Source organism: Bombina bombina, chromosome 4, assembly GCF_027579735.1.
Source record: "Bombina bombina isolate aBomBom1 chromosome 4, aBomBom1.pri, whole genome shotgun sequence".
Taxonomy (NCBI): domain Eukaryota; kingdom Metazoa; phylum Chordata; class Amphibia; order Anura; family Bombinatoridae; genus Bombina; species Bombina bombina.
In genome coordinates this window covers 1,127,571,999-1,127,593,969 of record NC_069502.1, presented here as the reverse complement: position 1 = coordinate 1,127,593,969, position 21,971 = coordinate 1,127,571,999, and the positions used below count along the sequence as shown (strand labels likewise).

At 37.7% G+C, this 21,971-nt stretch overlaps 1 protein-coding gene across 1 annotated transcript in view; it reads left to right on the top strand.

Moving 5' to 3' along the window:
- The window catches only part of USH2A (usherin), a 2,188,359-nt gene that overhangs the window by 2,037,941 nt on the left and 128,447 nt on the right, over positions 1 to 21,971 (top strand). Inside the window, exon 76 of the mRNA XM_053712759.1 lies at positions 673 to 982. Within this exon, the coding sequence (XP_053568734.1) occupies positions 673 to 982 (310 nt within the window). The remainder of the gene's footprint in view (positions 1 to 672; positions 983 to 21,971) is intronic.

The window sequence follows — 21,971 nt, the reverse complement described above, 5'->3', positions numbered from 1 at the left end:
AAAAACTGTTATTCAGGTATTAATTTGTCAAACGAATACCAAATATGCAGCATTCGGCTATCTTCAGATATATTAGTTGTAAAGTGCAACACACAAAGATCTGGATTTGCACAGATCTTTGTGATTTGTAATTTAACGCTATTATATCCAGTACCGAAAATAGCTGCTACCTGCGGCCATATTTGGAATTTGTTTGATAAACGAACTTCCAAATAACAAATGTTGCACATATCTAATACTAAGTTATTGAGATATATAACTAGTTTTGAAGTATTTCTAAACATTATCCCTTACCCTCTAAGGGTACATGGAAGTGAAGCGGTTTCTTAAAAAAAATACAAATACAGTACCCCCCCCCCCCACCAAAAAAAAAAAAAAGAAAAGAAAAAAAATCAAGCTAATGTTGTATCTTATTAAACTAGCTCCGTACTATTTTTTAGTTGTCATGATACATGTGGCATTAGGAAGTCTTCTACTGAATTGACTAATGAAATGGTGGCTTTGAGCTCTAAATCTCTTTTATTGAATGCAAATATTTATCCATAATAGGATGGGGAGAAGACACTGCAAAGTAAGTTTTTTGGTTAATTTATTTTAATAAGGCAGTGGTTTTTTTTGTTTTGTTTTTTAATATTGTAGTTTTAATTACTTGTTTTGTTATTGCTTTTGAAGGTATGAAGCAAAGGTAGAAGCTTGTAATGTATTAGGATGTGCCTTAAGTGAATGGGCAACTGGCTACACTTTGGAAGCCCCGCCTGAAATGCAACCTGCTCCCATTATTGACCTGCAGACCAATCAGCAAGTGCCTGTCCTGATTTGGAATGGCCCAAAGCATCCTAATGGGAAAATATTATACTATGAACTCTATCGTCAAAAAATACAAGATTTAGAAGATATTGCTCATTCTGAATTGGTTTTCAATCGGTCATCAACTTTGTTCAAGGACATCGATGTGTTACCATACACAGAATACAAATATCAGGTATAAAAAGAAAATGATCTAGTTATAAAGAAGGTATTTTAAATTATCATAGATGTCAAATTCAAGTTTCTAAATTACATTTGGGTTTAAGCTGAAAGATTCTAAGCATTTTAATATTTGAACACAGTAGCATTTCTAAATTTTGAAATGAGTATATTATCTTTGTTTAGTTTAGTTTAGTTTCTAGTAGTATCATTATTATCTATATATATATATATATATATATATATATAAAAGAAGAAGTCCTGACTGACTGACGTTTAACGTCCAGCTCAATTCGTTTAACCTAGGAACGTGAAATTTGGAAGGTGCGTTTTTTTTATGACATAGGCACGCACAAAGGATGGATTTTTGGAAATGATGTCTGTAAGGGGGTGAAAAAGAGGGGTGATTTTTTTTATGAGGATACCTATACCTCAAAAACCGATGATGTTACAGACGTGAACATTGGTATTTACATTCTCCTTGAAAAACAAAGAAAGACGTGTTTTACCATTTCCCCAAAATCCACTTAAGGGGGGTTCAAATGGGGGGTGATTTATGAGGATACCTATATCTAAAAATTTAAAGATGTTACAGATGTGAAAATTGGTATTTAAATTCTCCTTAAAAAATAAAGAAACACGTGTTTTACCATTTCCCCAAAATCCACTTAAAGGGACACTGTACCCAAAAATTTTATTTCGTGAGTCAGATTGAGCATGAAATTTTAAGCAACTTTCTAATTTACTCCTATTATCAAATTTTATTCATTCTCTTGGTATCTTTATTTGAAATGCAAGAATGTAAGTTTAGATGCCGGCCCATTTTTGGTGAACAACCTGGGTTGTCCTTGCTGATTGGTGGATAAATTCATCCACCAATAAAAAAAAGTGCTGTCCAGAGTACTGAAACCAAAAAAAAGCTTAGATGCCTTCTTTTTCAAATAATGATAGCAAGAGAATGAAGACAAATTGATAATTGGAGTTAATTAGAAAGTTGCTTAAAATTGCATGCTCTTTCTGAATTACAGTGTCCCTTTAAGGGGGGTCAAAAAGGGGGAGGCTGATTTATGAGGATACCTATATCTCAAAAACCAAAGATGTTACAGATGTGAACATTGGTATTTAGATTCTCCTTGAAAAATAAAGAAACACTTGTTTTACCATCTCCCCAAAATCCACTTAATGGATCCACTTAAAGGGGTTTAAAAGGGGGTATGATTTATGAGGATACCTATATCTCAAAAACAAAAGATGTTACAGACATGAAAATTGGTATTTAGATTCTTCTTGAAAAATAAAGAAACACTTGTTTCACAATTTCCCCAAAATCCACTTAAGGGATCCACTTAAGGGGGTTTAAAAGGGGGGGGGGTGATTTATGAGGATACCTATATCTCAGAAACCGAAGATGTTACATATTTGAAAATTGGTATTTAAATTATCCATAAAAAATAAATAAATATCACCTAGATTACGAGTTTTGCGTTAGAAGCTGTGCGGTGCTAATGAGCAGTTTATGCTCACCGCTCACTTACAGACAGCAGTGGTATTACAGGTTTTTAGAAACCTGGCGTTAACCACAAAAAAGTGAGCGAAGAGCAAAATTTAGCTCCACATCTCACCTCAATACCAGCGCTGCTTACATTAGCGGTGAGCTGGATAAACGTGCTCGTGCATGATTTCCCCATAGCAATCAATGGGGGAGAGCTGGCTGAAAAAAAACCTAACACCTGCAAAAAAGCAGCGTAGAGCTCCTAAAGCAGCCCCATTGATTCCTATGGGGAAATAAAAGTTATGTCTACACCTAACACCCTAATATAAACCCCAAGTCTAAACACCCCTAATCTTACACTTATTAACCCCTAATCTGCCGCTCCCGACATCGCTGACACCTGCATTATATTATTAACCCCTAATCTGCCGCTCTGGACATCGCTGCCACCTACATTATAGTTATGAACCCCTAATCTACTGCCCCCAACATCGCCGACACCTACATTATATTTATTAACCCCTAATCTGCCGCCCCCAATGTCGCCGCAACCTAACTACATTTATTAACCCCTAATCTGCTGCCCACAATGTCGCCACCACTATAATAAAGTTATTAACCTCTAAACCTAAGTCTAAACCTAATCCCCCTAACTTAAATATAATTACAATAAATCTAAATAAAATTACTACAATTAACTAAATAATTCCTATTTAAAACTAAATACCTATAAAATAACCCCTAAGCTAGCTACAATATAACTAATAGTTACATTGTAGCTAGCTTAGGGTTTATTTTTATTTTACAGGCAACTTTGTATTTATTTTAACTAGGTACAATAGTTATTAAATAGTTATTAACTATTTAATAACTACCTAGTTAAAATAAATACAAATTTACATGTAGAATAAAACCTAACATAAGTTACACTAACACCTAACACTACACTATAATTAAATAAATTAACTAAATTAAATACAATTAATTACAATTAAATAAAATTATCTAAAGTACGAAAAAAAACACTAAATTACAGAAAATAATAAAATAATTACAAGATTTTTAAGCTAATTACAAGATTTTTAAACTAATTACACCTAATCTAATCCCCCTAACAAAATAAAAAAAGCCCTACCCTGTAAAATAAACCCACAACTCGTAATCTAGACATATTTTATACAAATCACAAAATCCACGTAAGCAAAGCCGTGGGCAACAGCTAGTTTATTTATAAAACAGCACTGGGTGCAAGTGATCTACTATGATCCTTAAAGGGACATTAAACCCACATTTTTTTCTTTCATGATTCAGATAGAGAATACAATTTTAAACAGCTTTCTAATTTACTTCACTTATCTAATTTGCTTCATTCTCTTGATATGCTTTCCTGAAAAGCATATCTAGATAGGCTCAATAGCTTCTGATAGGTGGCTGCACATAGATGCTTCATGTGATTGGCTCACCAATGTGCATTGATATTTTTTTAACAAAGGATATCTAAAGATTGCAGCAAATTAGGTAATAGAAGTAAATAGGAATGTTGTTTAAAATGGTTATTCTATATCTGAATCATGAAAGTAAATTTTTGGGTTTAATGGCCCTTTAAGTTCACCAATAGGCCAAAATTTAATGATATCGAAACAAGAGTACAGGTGAAATAATCAGTTTATGGGTGAGAGCAGGTTAGTAACCATAGTTACTGATCAGCTGATTATTTCACTCGTGCTCTAATTAAGATATCATGAAAATCTGGTGGTATTTAAAGGGACAGTCAACACTAAAATTGTTATTGTTTAAAAAGATAGATAAAGCCTTTACTACCCATCCCCCAGCTTTGCACAACCAACATTGTTAGATTAATATACTTTATAACATTTAAAACCTCTAAATGTCTGCCTGTTTCTAAGCCATTAAAGACAGCCTCTTATCACTTGCTTTTGTATGAGCTTTTTACAACAGGGGAGTGCTTGTTCATGTGTGCCATATAGATAACATTGTAATCACGCCCGTGGCTTGTGGCAGACACTACACTTATTGGCTAAAATGCAAGTCAATAGATAATAAATACAAAGTTACGTGATCAGGGGGCTGTCAGAAGATGTTTAGATACAATATAATCACAGAGGTAAAAAGTATATTAATATAACTGTGTTGGTTATGCAAAACTGGGGAATGGGTAATACAGGGATTATCTATCTTTTAAAACAATAAAACTTCTGGTGTAGACTGTTCCTATAAAGACTGGAGTTCAGACACACTCATCTACTACAGTAATTACTAATTAAAGAGATGCAAATCATTTGAGAAATCATAAGCTGGCCAATCAACTACTTGCATTACCAATGAGTATAGAAATGTCAGGGGTGGCCTGAGACCAACCTAGGCCCCTGGGCATAAATTAAGGAAGGTTACTGAAAACCTGCTCCATCCTGTCCCTGCCAGAATCCTTAACCCCCAGGGCCATACCCCAAAACCCCAATGTGACACATCCCAAGGGCCCCCACTCTCCAGCAACAGATGCTCCCTTCAGGCACTGGGCTCCCAATCCAGGGTCATGGACCCTATTCCATGGTCATGACCCCCACTCAACCCACCCTTAACTGCTTACTGTTAGCACAGCTGTCAGCCATGGCTAAATGCTGCCCACTCCCACACAGTTTACAACTGCTAGCACAGCTCAGCTATCAGCTCTACACTAGCTGTGACTGTGAGTCTGTGCAACAGCAGAAGCTGCATGATGACTAAATGACACAATGGTGGTACATGGCATTATGCAGCAGATACCAAAGCCCCCCTGGGCAACACCATTGGTGGGCACCCTATGTGCCAGTCTCCTGGTTAAAGTCCTATTTGCCCAACTGTTTCATCTGCTCCTGCAAATGCTATGAAATAAAAAAAATTGTTAGCCACCCTAGAGCTTCTTTGAAACGACAATTTTTAAGTAAATTTCAGGCAACAAAAAAACAAATTTAATTTGTACTAAATTGCAGGTAAAGAATTGAAGCACATTAGAATATCATAATGAATCTTTGTCACACTTCATGTAAAATAATAATGATTTCCAATTTTAGGACAGGCATCATGCGTATCGTGAAAAGTGCAAGATTTTTTATAAAAACGTATACAGTATGTCTAGGAACTGTTCAGCAACCTATTGTGCACCTGGTGTGCCAGGCCTTGCTATAAGTGGGCAGTATCTGCTGCCCACATTTAACATTGTACAAGCCGCTGCTTGTGCAATGCAGCCCCTGATTGGTTCAAGATGGTTGAAATCTGCCACACTTGCACTGGGGCTAAGAGTAGGGTTGGGTGTGTGGGTGGTGGGTTTTAATGTTGTTGGGGGGGTATTGTATTTTTTTTTCCAGGTAAAAGAGCTGATTACTTTGGGGCAATGCCCCGCAAAAGGCCCTTTTATGGGCTATTTGTAATTTAGTATAGGGTAGGGAATTTTTTTTATTTTGGGGGGCTTTTTTATTTTATTAGGGGGATTAGCGTAGGTGTAATTAGTTTAAAACTTTTGTAATTATTTTTTTATTTTCTGTAATTTAGTGTTTGTTGTTTTTCGTACTTTAGTTTATTTAATTTAATTGTATTTAATTGTAGGTAGTTTAGGTAATTAATTTAATTATAGTGTAGTGTTAGGTGTAATTGTAACTTATGTTAGGTTTTATTTTACAGGTACTTTTGTATTTATTTTAGCTAGGTAGTTATTAACTAGTTAATAACTATTTAATAACTATTCTACCTAGTTAAAATAAATACAAACTTGCCTGTAAAATAAATATAAATCCTAAAATAGCTACAATGTAATTATTAATTATATCGTAGCTATCTTATGGTTTATTTTATAGGTAAGTATTTAGTTTTAAATAGGAATTATTTATTTAATTGTAGTTATTTTATTTAGATTTATTTAAATTATATTTAAGTTAGGGGGTGTTAGGGTTAGACTTAGGTTTAGGGGTTAATAACTTTATTATAGTGGCGGCGACGTTGGCGGCGGCAGATTAGGGGTTAATAAATGTAGTTAGGTTGCGGCGACGTTGGGGGGGGCAGACTAGGGGTTAATAAATATAATGTAGGGTTCGACGATGTTGGGGGCAGCAGATTAGGGGTTCATAAGTATAATGTAGGTGGCGGCGGTGTCCGGAGCGGCAGAGTAGGGGTTAATAATTATAATGCAGGTGGCGACGATGTCGGGGACAGCAGATTAGGGGTTAATAAGTGTAAGATTAGGGGTGTTTAGACTCGGGGTTCATGTTAGGGTTTTAGGTGTAGACATACATTTGGTTTCTCAAAAGACAAGAAGGGTAAATTTGGTTTCCCCATAGGAAACAATGGGGCTCCGTTAGGAGCTGAACGCTGCTTTTTTGCAGGTGTCAGGGGTTTTTTTAGCCGGCTCTGCCCCATTGTTTCCTATGGGGAAATCATGCATGAGCACGTTTAGCCAGCTTACCGCTACCGTAAGCAGCACTGGTATTACAGTGAGATGTGGAGCTAAATTCTGCTCTACGCTCACTTTTTTGTGGTTAACGCCGGGTTGAAAAAAAACAGTAGAACCAGCGTTGTCTTAAGGTAGCGTTAAAAAAAAAGGCTTGTTAGCACCGCACCCCTGTTACTGCAAAACTCGTAATCTAGCCGTAGGTTTTTACTTTGCTGCCTTGTAATTTATATCTAAGTAATTATTAAACTGTGTTTTTTTAACATTTCTTTACATTCAAAAATAAAACTAATCTGGAAAAATAAATGTTAATTCATATCATTATTTGCACTGTAAAAATTGCTAAATGAACCATAAAAAGGATTCAAAAACGTAAAAAAAAAAAAGTACAAAAACACAAATTATCAGTAATATTCCTCTGTATTAGTATTAGAAATAACAAGAGTGGAATAGGGAAGGCACATTTTCAATCTAGATGAGTTGATCTGATTTCCTTGATTGTATATTTTTATTTATGAGGCATAATTTATGAGCGTTGAAAACCAAACTAAGATGAGTGATGACAAAAAACAGCCAAAGCAATAAATCACTAGCAACTAAAGAAGTGGTGATTTTGATCGAATCTATTGAATCAGCTGTTGCCCTAAGCCATTAAAGATATTGGAAAGACCTTTTAATATCTCCTTATCTCTCTCTTGGGAATTCCATAACTATTTCATTACATACCGATAGGAAACAAATTATTAAATTACTTGCCCTTGGTGTTTTTTGTTATTATTAACTGCTTGTTATAGTGGCTGCATTGTATTAGATTATGCACTTGCCATGTTATGAACGTGGCTTTGCATTGTAAATATTATTTTATTTTTGTTTTACTGAAGGCATATCATTAAAGTTATGGTTTGTAAATCCAAGCAACCATTCCTAGCATTGATTTCTTTAAATTAGATTTTATTATTAAATATTTAAAATAAATAGTTTCTTTTTATAAATTAATGTTGTAAATGTCTGTTTTTGTTTTAACACACACATATATATATATATATATATATATATATATATATATATATATATATACACGTTTATTATTTTTTTCTTTCTAGAATTGTATCTATATATAGTGAAAAAGAAAGAAAAAAGAGAAAAAAAATACATTTAACAATAAAATTATATTTTGCCCTTAACGGAACATGAAACACACATTTTTGCTTTCATGATTCAAATAGAGAATACCATTTTTTTCCAATTTACTTATTTGCTTAATTCTCTTGGTATCCTTTGTGGAAGAAGCAACAATGCACTACTGGGAGCTAGCTGAAAACCAATCATGAGGCATATATATGCAGGGACCAATCAGCAGGTCCAGCGTCTACCGAGGTATCCATTTCAACAAAGGATATCAAGAAAACAAAACAAATTAGATAATAGAAGTAAATTGGAAAGTTGTTTAAAATCCCACAATCTATATTAGTCATGAAAGAAAAAAATTGGGGTTTATGTCCCTTTAAGGACCAAAATTGTTTGCTCATAAAATAGGGTGCTGAGGGCTTGGCCTACAACAAGGAAGGCAGTAGATGGGCACTATATACACTTTGACACAGGCTTTAAAATGCCATGGGTCTCCTAAAGCTGTGTGCATTGTATAGCACATAGATCTTTAAACAATCAAAATATTGTCTTTATAGCCCAGGAACAGTTGAGGCATATAAATATCCAGATTGTCTTTAAAGGGACATTTAACAATTTGACATTGCAATACAAAATATTTAATTACGTGTAGAAAAAAAATGCAATTCTACTTCAATTATTTATTTCCCCCCCTTTTTTGCAATTTAACTGAGAATTTTTGGTTTCTCGATTCCACTTATACAGTAATAGTTGCAGTCATGTTGGAATTTTTGTTATTTTTTTGGATTTTTAAAAAGTTAGGCCAGATTACAAGTGGAGCACTATTTAATTCTCCTGTTCAAGAGTTAATGGGACACTGAACCCAAAAAAAATATTTTGTGATTCAGATAGAGCATGCAATTTTAAGCAACTTTCTAATTTACTCCTATTATCAATTTTTCTTCATTCTCTTGCTATCTTTATTTGAAAAAAAGGCATCTAAGCTTTTTTTTTGGTTCTGACTCCGGACAGCACTTTTTTATTGGTGGATGAATTTATCCACCAATCAGCAAGGACAACTCAGGTTGTTCACCAAAAATGGGCCGGCATCTAAACTTACATTCTTGCATTTGAAATAAAGATACCAAGAGAATGAAGAAAATGTGATAATAGGAGTAAATTAGAAAGTTGCTTAAAATGTCATGCTCTATCTGAATCACGAAAGAAAAATTTTGGGTTCAGTGTCCCTTTAACTGTTCTAGAAGTAAGCTTTTTGCACGCTTCAGGTTGCACTCATAATACAAGTTGAAAGTAAAAAGTTATCACTTGCATGCTAAAAAGACGATTTTACAATATCGCACATGTGATAACCTATGCCCCCTTAGCAAACCCTAACACCCTACTCATGTGCAAATCTCATCACATATTCTTAAGTGCACTAACCCGACAAGAAAATATGAATATCTCACATTCCAATGTTCTTCACATAGAAGAATGTGCAATTTATTCATAAATTCATTATTTTGTTGCATTACAACCTGAAATTAGAATGGATTTTTTGGGGGTTTAAAGCATTGGATTTAAAGAACATGCCTAGCACTTTGTAGATGCTAAATATTTTTTATTGTGAAACAAACAAGAAATAAGACAAAAAAACCCTGAAAACTTGAATTTGCATAACTATTCACCCCACAAAGTCAATACTCTGTAGAGCCACCTTTTACAGCAATTACAGCTGCAAGTCTCTAGGGGTACATTTCTCTAAGCTTGGCACATCAAGCCACTGGGATTTTTGCCCATTCTTCAAGGCAAAACTGCTCCAGCTCGTTCAAGTTGGATGGGTTCCGCTGGTCTACAGAAATCTTTAAGTCATACGACAGATTCTCAATTGGATTGAGGTCTGGGCTTTGACAAAGCCATTCCAAGAATTTAAATGTTTCCCCTTAAACCACTTGAGTGTTACTTTAGCAGTATTCTTAGGGTCATTGTCCTGCTGGAAAGCGAACCTCCGTCCCAGTCTCAAATTTCTGGGAGACTTAAACAGGTTTCCCTCAAGAATTTCCCTGTATTTAGCACCATCCATTATTCCTTTAATTCTGACCAGTTCCCCGGTCCCTGTGATGAAAAACCTCCCCTCAGCATGATACTGCCACCACCATGCTTCACTGTGGGGATGGTGTTCGCAGGGTAATGAGAGGTATTAGGTTTTTCGCCAGACATAGCATTTTCCTTGATGGTCAAAAATCTCAATTTTAGTCTCATCTGAACAGATTACCTTCTTCCAAAAGTTTGGGGAGTCTCCCACATGGCTCTTGGCGAACATCAAACGTGTTTGCTTATTTTTTTCTTTAAGCAATGGCTTTTTTCTGCCCACTCTTCTGTAAAGCCCAGCTCTAAGGAGTGTATGGCTTAAAGTGGTCCTATGGACAGATACTCCAATATCTGCTGTGGAGCATTGCAGCTCCTTCAGGGTTATCTTTGGTCTCTTTGTTGCCTCTGATTAATGCCCTCCTTGCCTAGTCCATGGGTTTTGATGGGCTCTCTTGGAAGGTTTGTTGTGGTACCATATTCTTTCCGTATTTTAATAAAGGATTTAATGGTGCTCCCTAGGATGTTCAAAGTTTTGGATATTTTTTTTATAACCCAACCATGATCTGTACTTCTCCATAACTTTGTCCCTGGCCTGTTTGGAGAGCTCCTTGGTCTTCATGGTGCAGCTAAGTTTGGTGATGTCCCTTGCTCAGTGATGTTGCAGACTCTGGGGCCTTTAAGAACAGGTGTATATATACTGAGATTGTGTGACAGATCATGTGACACACAGGTGGACTTTATTTAACGAATTATGCGCTGACTGATGGTAATTGGTTGCACCAGATCTTATTTAGGGCTTCATAGCAAAGGGGGTGAATATATATGCATGCACCACTTTTCAGTTTTTTATTTTTAACCCTTTGAGTGCTAACGACTGCTCTGAGCCGTCGCATATTGTTCCAGTCAGGTGCTGACGACGGCTCAGAGCCGTCACTAGCACTAACCCACCTTGAGGGCAATCTGGGGACTCATACCCCGGCGATCTGGCCTGAATAGTGAGGGGCTTCACGATTAACACGGTGACGTCATGCAACTTTATTTAAAATTAACAATGGACAATATAGGAAAATGGGGGCATGCTGCTTAGAAGCCTGTATCTCAGGCATCTAAGCAGCTACAGACCCCCAGGACCCACCGTTGGAAAGGTAATCGCCTAACCTTTCCAACTGTATAAGTCATGGGGATCTGGAAAAAAAAAATATATTTAAAAAAGTAAAAAAATAAATTAAAAAAAGCTCAAATCCAGCTTAGCAGCCAAAGGGTTAAAACATTTTCTTAATTTCACTTCACCAATTTGGACTATTTTGTGTATGTCCATTACATGAAATCCAAATGGAAAATCCATTTTCATTCCAGGTTGTAATGCAACAAAATAGGGAACATGCCAAGGGGGTGAATACATTTGGAAGGCACTGTATATTTCCATACAATATATATATATATATATATATATATATATATATATATATATATATATATGTATGTATATATATATATATATAAAATTATATATATAATTATATAGGTATAGATATATACCAATATATATAGGAATATCTATTTAGAAATACATAGAACATTGGAATGTCAAATATTTACATTACACACTATAACACATTAAATATGAATATTGCATAAATATTCTTTTACATGTTTTCATCTACTTAACTGCAAAGGGCTCCAGTACACTTACATGTATAAAATACAAAAACAAATGTGATGGTGCACAAAAAAGGATAAAAGTCCCAGGTTATCACGGTGGTAATGCTAAGCAGGTGAACTTCAGGGAAAAAAAGAGAAACACATATAGTGAAGTTCTGTGGTTATGTGAAATTTGCAGCAGAGCTTAGAAAAGGTACTCACATTGTCTAGAGCTTCAAAATCAAGCTCTAGATATATAGGCACAGGAAGCTCCTAATAGGAGGCAAGGCAAAGAAGGATGTTCCAGCTCCAAAGGATGAATCAGAAGTGGTTAAAAAGTATAACAAATTTATTAAAAACAAGTCACAAGGCATATAATGAGACCCAATCATAGACTACTACAAGCAAAAGACTGTGTGTATCACAATGTCCAATGAATGCTCTGTTAGTCCGGTAAGGAACACGGCTCCGCCCCTTTTTTGACGTCACTACTCCAACGATCCTTTCACCAATCACAGCTTGGGTTTTTCAAGGATGACTTCAAGATGGTCCTGATGACCTTTTATAGTTGTAACTCCACTTCTGATTGGGTCCTGGATTCTTATGCAGGTGTTTGGACAGAGTCCTCATGTCTTATTGATTTAATTAAGAAAAATACTTTTGCCACATAGCAAAAATACATATAATTGGCATCTTATCAAATACAATTCATTTATACATAATTAACAAACATAAAAATTAAATAAAATATTCAATAAAACCTTATAAATCTAAAAGTAAATGTGGGAATCAAACCTCTGTCTCAAGTTTGTAAAAAATATTATGTTACTGTGATAATCCACCAGGCTATTTCAATTTCTGAAATATTCAAAAAGCATAAAGTGATTATAACCAGAGGAGAAAATTGTTCTGGAAATGAGGCAATTCAAAATTTATTTAAACCATTGGGAATCAAACTTCAGTCTAAAAGGTTCATAAGATGGCTAGATCTATGTTTTAAGAATCCTGAGCTAACAGGATTGTTCTAAAACTTTAGACTTTTTATTAATATTAACAATTGGTTGTATTGTACAGAGAAATTTATTAAATAGCATCTACCTGGAATCGAACCAATGTCCTCAAGATCTTAAAATTATTATATTACTGTCACAACCCACTAGGTTATTTGAATTTCTGAAATCTGTCAAAGGTATATTTTTAATAAGTAAATAACATTATTTGAATTACATGAAATCATTTGTCATATCTCGTATTGTTTATCGTTACCCATTGTTAGAGATCTAATGATCCTCTCTTGTGGAGAGAATTCTTTACAGCCCATACATTTCCCACATCTGTAGAAACCTTTTAGATTTTCTCCTAACCAATTGTCATTGTTCTTATCTTTGAGAAAACTTCTAGTGATTTTATCTTTTATATTGGGTACTCTTTTAAAAACTATAAATGGTTTATCCTGTATAATATCTCTCAGACCATAATCTTTTTTAAGTATGTCATATTGTTTATTAATGATGTTCCTTATTTCTTTTTTTTGGGCACAATAATCTAAGATTATAGGCCCTACTTTCCCTTCATTGCATTCAAACGTGTTGTTCTTTTTGTCATTATATTTCTAAAGGTCTATCTATTTTTCTATAAATTTAGTCTTAAAGTGTTTAGATTGTTCGTAAAAAAAAACACTGTTATCACTACAATTCGTTAGCAGTCTGCTTATTTGGCTCTTGGGGATATTCTTTAGTCAGTTGTAAAGATGACAACTGTCTAATTGAATGTAACTATTGACATCTACAGGTTTAAAGTAATTTTTAGTTTTTAACATACCATTTTCAATATATATGGATAAATCCAAAAAAAATTACATTTCTTGACTACTTTCCCAATTTAGTTTGATTTGCCAGTCATTAACATTAAGCAATTCCATGAACGTTTTAAGATCTCCCTCTGTTCCCTTCTAGATCATGAACAGATTGTCTATATATCTGTGATAGGATACCAGGTTTGCACCCCCGCCAGCATACACATGGATGTCTTACCAGGCTGACATATACAAATTTGCATAGCAAAGGGAAAAAAGCAGAAATTGCATGAGCATTGCTACTTACATTGAAGTAAGAAGTCTTGCATGAATAAGCTTGCCCTACAAGGGCTCCAAAGCAGCACCCGCTTCTTAGCACATGGAGCCCATAGTTCACAAGTAATCTTGCTCTATTGCTAGAGGTACATGAAAGCGTATATGTGTCTATTAGGTCCCACTATAAAGTATATAAAACTTTTGGTGCTAGATTAGTGGAGCGTTAAATATTGGTTGCGTGAAAGTGATATTAGCGATCCACTTTGTAATATCAGTGCATGATAATGTGCGCTAGTATTACAAGTAAATCGCAATACGAACACAAGCTCACATTTGCATTGCTAGGAAGCATTGCACTCATAAAAAAGTAGGCTTCCATAGGCTACTATGGGAGCCTTGTTCTGATGCTGTCACAGACGGCATCAGAACCTCGTGCAGCAAAGGGGTTAAGTAGCGCAGCGATGGGCAGCAAACTTAAGTATATATGTATATGAATATATACATATATATTTATGTGTTAATATGAGTATATACACATAGTAACACATAAATAAATATGTATATAAGCATATACATATATATTAACTTTGCAGTCTATGGGAACACACACTTTCCATAGACCGCAATGTGAAGGCACTTTACAGTGTCGTTTTTTTTCTAACACCCCACTCTCATCAACTTTAAAGCCCCAAAACTGCATAGTGCAGTTATTTTTTATTAAAATTAAAGCTACATATTTTTAAATAAAAAAAACTATAAGGCCCTCTATTTCGAGGGCACTTGGGGCACTTTCAGAAAATTAACCAGAAAGCTAATATTCAGAGATAATTGCTACTGTGAGCTTGCAGTAGCAATAATCAGCCACTTGAAATGGCTGGTTTATTATCGTGCAGGTATATTTGCAGGTGTGCAATAATTTAGCGCTCCACTTGTAATCTAGCCCTTACTGTTTAAAAAAATACTTCCAATATATGTTTTACCCTGAGCATTGCTTTCACGTTTATGCACTGATAAGTCTCTGCATGTTTTCATATCAGTGCTGAAAGCATATAGAAGTATAATCTTATAAAGTAATGTATTCATTTCATTATAATGCATCACTTTATTACAGGAAAGCATTTAAAACATGCATGTTTCATTTATGAATATTTTTAAATGAAATGTGCCCTGTTCCTTCCTACTCCAGGCAGCCCATGGCTAAAAACTTTTTTTTTAAATAGCCTATGGATTCAAGACCTTAGTGTCAAAGCAATAAGGGTCATGTTTCTTACAGGACAGGAACATGCAATAATCCAAAAATGAATACACATGAAAATACCATTTTGTGCCAATTAGAATACTTACTTTTCCTGTCCATTTAGTTATCTCTTAGTCAGTGAATCATATTTTAGGTAATAGAACTCACAATATCAGGTTCTTAAAATGACACAGTATAAATGTAACCATATGCTGAACCCACCGCAAAAGTGTTTAAATACACTGTGTGTATAATTATCTAGTGATAGATTGTAATGAACCCCATAGTTATATACAGGCAATAGTTCCATAATATCTTGCACTAACACATTAGAGCATTACTTTTTTATTTCACATAATTCAATATAATAACACAATGTATTCTTTGATAGGAAAGTTTTATATCAGAATTTACATGCTTTTTAATTGTTGATTGGGAGCTTAAATTATATCCTCAATGTAAGTTTTTGTCAGTATATATATGTAATCGTCCCCGAAACGTCAATAAAATTTGACTTGCGCTTTATCTAAAATCCTGAGAGTTCACTTTAGTGCTATTTATATATATATATATATATATATATATATATATATATATATATATATATATAGAGAGAGAGAGAGAGAGAGAGAGAGAGAGAGAGAGAGAGAGAGAGTATAAATGGGTGCAAATTAATTAATAAATATAGCCACTATAGAAAGCACTTACAGAATTTCTTTAAATTCCCAACACTATTTATTGTGTAATATTTTTTTGGTTGTTTTGAACCCTGATAAGTTACACAACAAAAGTTTTGTTAATTTGAAGAATCATGTGAGTGCTATGTATGGTGGCTACATTTATAATATATATATATATATATATATATATATATATATATATATATATATATATATATATATATATATATATATATATATAAAACAACTTTATGAATTAAAATCACTTGTTCATAAGAGAGTAGTACATAGGTTATAATAATATTTTTCTTTCCAATACACTTTTTTTCATCTATTTCAACTGCATTGAAGCAGATCCAACAAAACATTGCATTAAAAACAGATAAAACATTTTATGCTTTAGTAAAACTAAAATACTCAAAAGCTTACTAAGGAATATGTTTGGAAAAAGCGCTTAGACAGTCATTTTGTATTGCCATTTAGATCTATCATTCTGATTGATCACTGTGTAATTGGCCATTATTGAGCCTAATTTAACCCTATAAGCTCGCCCATCCATCTATTCTGTCTATTGCAAATGACATTCTACAAATAACTTACACATGCAAATGTAGACCTGGGGCGACCTTTTATGATATTCGTGTTTAATTATACAAATGATTTTTGATAAATAAGATTACACCTTCTTCCATATGTTTATCTACTCCTTGATGAAAGCAAAATTTAATTTTCATGCAGATTTATCAAGACTTTGCTTAATAAGTGCTGAGTTTCATTTAGTCTGCAAATCAGTTCGGATTCTTTGATAAGATAACAAAATTATTACATTCAGATGAATGAGTTTCTAATAAAATAATTTGATTGAAAAATGCATTTTGTAGATGCCAAAAATAATATACATTTTCTTAAGTCCATTGATATAAGAAGCACCAATTTATATAAAATATCAATACAGTGGATATAAGAATAATTTAAAATATACAGTATATATAATTATTACATTTAGCACAGGGTTGATATTTTGGTGAGGCAATACATAACTAACTTTCTGTAGTATTTTTAACATTCATATCGATGGTAAGTCACTTCCACATATATTTGTACAGTAGCATTCCCCAGACAACGTTAATTACAGTGTCATATACCATCTTATTATCTATTCCATTCCTACTTTTTCCTTAAAGGGCCATAATACCCAAATGTTTAAACACTTGAAAGTGATGCAGTATAGCTGTAAAAAACTGACTAGAAAATATCACCTGAACATCTCTATGTAAAAAAGATAGATACTTTACTTCAAAAGTTTCTCAGTAGCCACACCCCATTGTAAAGGACTTCTAAGCAACAAATCAGTATGTCTGTCCCGGGACAGCGGAAGGAGCGAGCTTTTGTGCACACTCATCTTATTTCCCTAATCAGTGTAAGGAAGTTTACAATTTAATCTCATGAGAGTTTAGTGAAATCTCATGAGATCACAGTAAAAAGAGTTCATGACCTCAGCACTGTTGATGCTGATTGGCTGCTGTTAATTTCTTCATTTTTAGTTTTTTTACCTGCAGCTGGGCAGCAGCTGAAGTATAACTTTTTACACAGAACTTACTCTGCTGAGCTGAGGAAATTGTGAGGTAAAATATCTTCCTTTTTTTCATAGAGATGCTCAGGTAATATTTTCCTGTCAGCTTTTTACAGTTATACTGCATCAGTTTCAAGTGATTTAGCATATGAGTATTATGTCCCTTTAAAGGGACAGTTAACTCCAAAATTTGTATTGTTTAAAAAGATAGATTATCTCTATATTACCCATTCCCCAGTTTTGTACAGCCAACATGGTTATATTAATATACTTTTACCTCTGTAATTACCTTGTATCTAAGCTCTTTTGACAGCCCCCTGATCACATGGCTATTTATTTACTAGTCCTAAAGCCCGTTCACACGGGCCATTTTTTGCAGTACAGCGGTCCCACCCCTTGCTCTCTCCCTCCCCCTCTCTTTTGCTCCCTCTCTCCCCCTCTCTTTTGCTCTCTCCCCCTCTCTTTTGCTCTCTCCCCCTCTCTTTTGAGCTCTCTCTCTCCCTCCTCTCTTTTGAGCTCTCTCTCTCCCCCTCTCTTTTGCGCTCTCTCCCCCCCCTCTCTTTTGCGCTCTCTCTCTCTCCCTCTCTTTTGCGCTCTCTCTCTCCCCCTCTCTTTTGCGCTCTCTCTCTCCCCCATCTCTTTTGCGCTCTCTCACCCATCTCTTTTGCGCTCTCTCTCCCCCCTCTCTCCCCTCTCTTTTGCACTCTCTGTCTCCCCCTCTCTTTTGCGCTCTCTCTCTCCTCCTCTCTTTTGCGCTCTCTATCTCTCCCCTCTCTTTTGCGCTCTCTCTCCCCCCTCTCTTTTGCACTCTCTCCCCCCATCTCTTTTGCGCTCTCTCTCCCCCCTCTCTTTTGCTCTCCTCACCTCTTTTGCGCTCTCTCCCCCCTCTCTTTTGTGCTCTTCCCCCTCTCTTTTGCGCTCTCTCTCTCCCCCCTCTTTTACGCTCTCTCTCCCCCCTCTTTTGCACTCTCTCTCCCCCTCTCTTTTGTGCTCTCTCCCCCCTCTCTTTTGCACGCTCTCTCTCCCCCTCTCTTTTGCGCTCTCTCTCCCCATCTCTTTTGCACTCTCCCCCCCTCTCTCTCTCCCCCCCCCTCTTTTGCGCTCTCTCCCCCCTCTCTTTTGTGCTCTCTCTCTCTCCCCTCTCTTTTGTGCTCTCTCTCTCCCCCACTCTTTTGCGCTCTCTCTCTCCTCCATCTCTTTTGCGCTCTCTCCCCCCTCTCTTTTGCGCTCTCTCTCTCCCCCTCTCTTTTGCGCTCTCTCTCTCCCCCCTCTTTTGCGCTCTCTCTCTCCCCATCTCTTTTGCGCTCTCTCCCCCATCTTTTTTGCGTTCTCTCTCCCCCATCTCTTTTGCGCTCTCTCTCCCCCCTCTCTCCCCTCTCTTTTGCGCTCTCTCTCTCCCCCTCTCTTTTGCGCTCTCTCTCTCCTCCTCTCTTTTGCACTCTCTCTCTCCCCTCTCTTTTGCGCTCTCTCCCCCCCTCTTTTTTGCACTCTCTCCCCCCATATCTTTTGCGCTCTCTCTCCCCCCTCTCTTTTGCTCTCTCCCCCCCCTTTTGCGCTCTCTCCCCCCTCTCTTTTGCGCTCTTCCCCCCTCTCTTTTGCGCTCTCTCTCTCCCCCCTCTTTTACACTCTCTCTCCCCCCTCTTTTGCGCTCTCTCTCCCCCTCTCTTTTGTGCTCTCTCCCCCCTCTCTTTTGCACGCTCTCTCTCCCCCTCTCTTTTGCGCTCTCTCTCTCTCCCCCATCTCTTTTGCGCTCTCTCCCCCCCTCTCTCTCTCTCCCCTCTCTTTTGCGCTCTCTCCCCCCCTCTTTTGCGCTCTCTCCCCCCCTCTTTTGCGCTATCTCCCCCTCTCTTTTGTGCTCTCTCTCCCCCACTCTTTTGCGCTCTCTCTCTCCTCCATCTCTTTTGCGCTCTCTCCCCCATCTCTTTTGTGCTCTCTCCCCCCTCTCTCTCTCTCCTCTCTTTTGTGCTCTCTCTCTCCCCCCTCTCTGTCCCCTCTCTTTTGCGCTCTCTCCCCCTCTTTTTTGCGCTCTCTACCCCATCTCTTTTGTGCTCTCTCTCTCTCCCCTCTCTTTTGCGCTCTTCCCCCCCTCTCTTTTGCACTCTCTTTCTCCCCCCTCTTTTGCGCTCTCTCCCCCCTCTTTTGCTCTCTCTCTACCCCCCTCTCTTTTGCGCTCTCTCTCCCCTCTCTTTTGCGCTCTCTCCCCCCTCTCTTTTTTGCACTTTCTCTCCCCCCATCTCTTTTGCGCTTTCTCTCCCCCCATCTCTTTTGCGCTCTCTCTCCCCCCTCTATTTTGCGCTCTCTCCCCCCCTCTTTTGCGCTCTCTCCCCCCATCTCTTTTGCGCTCTCTCTCCCCCCTCTATTTTGCGCTCTCTCCCCCCTCTCTTTTGCGCTCTCTCCCCCCTCTCTTTTGCGCTCTTCCCCCCTCTCTTTTGCGGTCTCTCTCCTCCCCCTCTATTGCGCTCTCTCTCCCCCCTCTTTTGCTCTCTCTCTACCCCCCTCTCTTTTGCGCTCTCTCCCCCCCTCTCTTTTGCACGCTCTCTCTCCCCCTCTCTTTTGCGCTCTCTCTCTCCCCCATCTCTTTTGCGCTCTCTCCCCCCTCTCTCTCTCTCCCCCTCTCTTTTACGCTCTCTCCCCCCCTCTTTTGCGCTATCTCCCCCCTCTCTTTTGTGCTCTCTCTCCCCTCTCTTTTGTGCTCTCTCTCTCCCCCACTCTTTTGCGCTCTCTCTCTCCTCCATCTCTTTTGCGCTCTCTCTCCCCCCTCTCTCTCTCTCCTCTCTTTTGTGCTCTCTCTCTCCCCCCCTCTCTGTCCCCTCTCTTTTGCGCTCTCTCCCCCTCTTTTTTGCGCTCTCTACCCCATCTCTTTTGCGCTCTCTCTCTCTCCCCTCTCTTTTGCGCTCTCTCTTGCCCCCTCTCTTTTGCACTCTCTCTCCCCCCTCTCTTTTGTGCTCTTCCCCCCTCTCTTTTGCTGTCTCTCTCTTCCCCCTCTATTGCGCTTTCTCTCCCCCCCTCTTTTGCTCTCTCTCTTCCCCCCTCTCTTTTGTGCTCTCTCCCCCCTCTCTTTTGCGCTCTCTCTACCCCCTCTCTTTTGCGCTCTCTCCCCCCTCTCTTTTGTGCTCTCTCCCCCCTCTTTTGCTCTCTCTCTCTCCCCCCTCTTTTGCTCTCTCTCTCTCCCCCCCTCTCTTTTGCGCTCTCTCTCTCCCCCTCTTTTGCACTCTCTCTCTCCCCCCTCTTTTGCACTCTCTCTCTTCCCCTCTCTTTTGCGCTCTCTCCCCCCTCTTTTGCACCCTCTCCCCCCTCTCTTTTGCGCTCTCTCCCCCTCTCTTTTGCGCTCTCTCTCTCCCCCTCTCTTTTGCGCTCTCTCTCCCCCCCTCTCTTTTGCTCTCTCTCTCTCCCCCCCCTCACTCTCCCCCCTCTCTCTCCCCTCTCTCTCCCTCTCGCTCTCTCTCTCTCCCTCTCTTCCCCCCTCTCTCTCTCCCCTCCTCTCTATCTCTCTCCTCTCTCTCTCCCCCCTCTCTCTATCCCCTCTCTATCTCTCTCACCTCAATCCTATCGTCAAAATACTGTAATGTAGGTTGCGGCGATGTTAGGGGTAGCAGATTAGGGGTTAATAATATTTAACTAGTGTTTGCGAGGCGGGAGTATGGCGGTTTAGGGGTTAATATATTTATTATAGTGGCGGCAACGTTGTGGCGGCAGAATAGGGGTTAATAAATGTAGGTAGGTTGCGGCAACATTGGGGGCAGGAGATTAGGGGTTAATAAATATAATGTAGGTGACGGCGATGTTGTGGGCAGCAGATTAGGGGTTAATAAGTATAATATAGGTGTCAGTGATGTCCGGAGTGGCAGATTAGCTGTTAATAAGTATAATGCAGGTGTCGGCGATGTAGGGGGCGGCAGATTAGGGGTTAATAAGTGTAAGATTAGGAGTTTTTAGACTCGGGGTTCATGTTAGGGTGTTTGGTGTAAACATAAATTTTGTTTTCCCATAGGAATCAATGGGGCTGCGTTACGGAGCTTTACGCTGCTTTTTTGCAGGTGTTAGGCTTTTTTTCAGCCGGCTCTCCCCATTGATGTCTATGGGGAAATAGTGCACAAGCACGTACAACCAGCTCACCGCTGACTTAAGCAGCGCTGGTATTGGAGTGCGGTATGGAGCTCAATTTTGCTCTACGCTCACTTCTTGCCTAATAACGCCGGGTTTCTGAAAACCTCTAATACCAGCGCTGTAGGTAAGTGAGCGGTGAAAATAACGTGCAAGTTAGCACCGCACCCCTCATAACGCAAAACTCGCAATCTAGCCGTAATTTAACTAATTTAACTTTTTACTAAGCCCTCTAACCTAACACCACCTAAATTAACCCCAATTGCATAAATTTAAATACTAATTTACAATTAAAATACAAAAACACAAGATTACTTTAAAAATAAAACTAAAAAATCTAAAATTACAAACAATAAAAGTCTAACATATAAATAAACCAAATTATCAAAAATAAAAAAATTAAACCTAATGAAAATAAAAAGTCCCCCCCCCAAATAAAAACACCCCCTAAACTAAACAAACAATAGCCCTTTAAAGGGCCTTTTGTAGGGTATTGCCCTAAGTTAAACAGCTCTTTTACATTTAAAAAATACTAAGTCTCCCCCTAACAGTAAACCCCCCACCCACC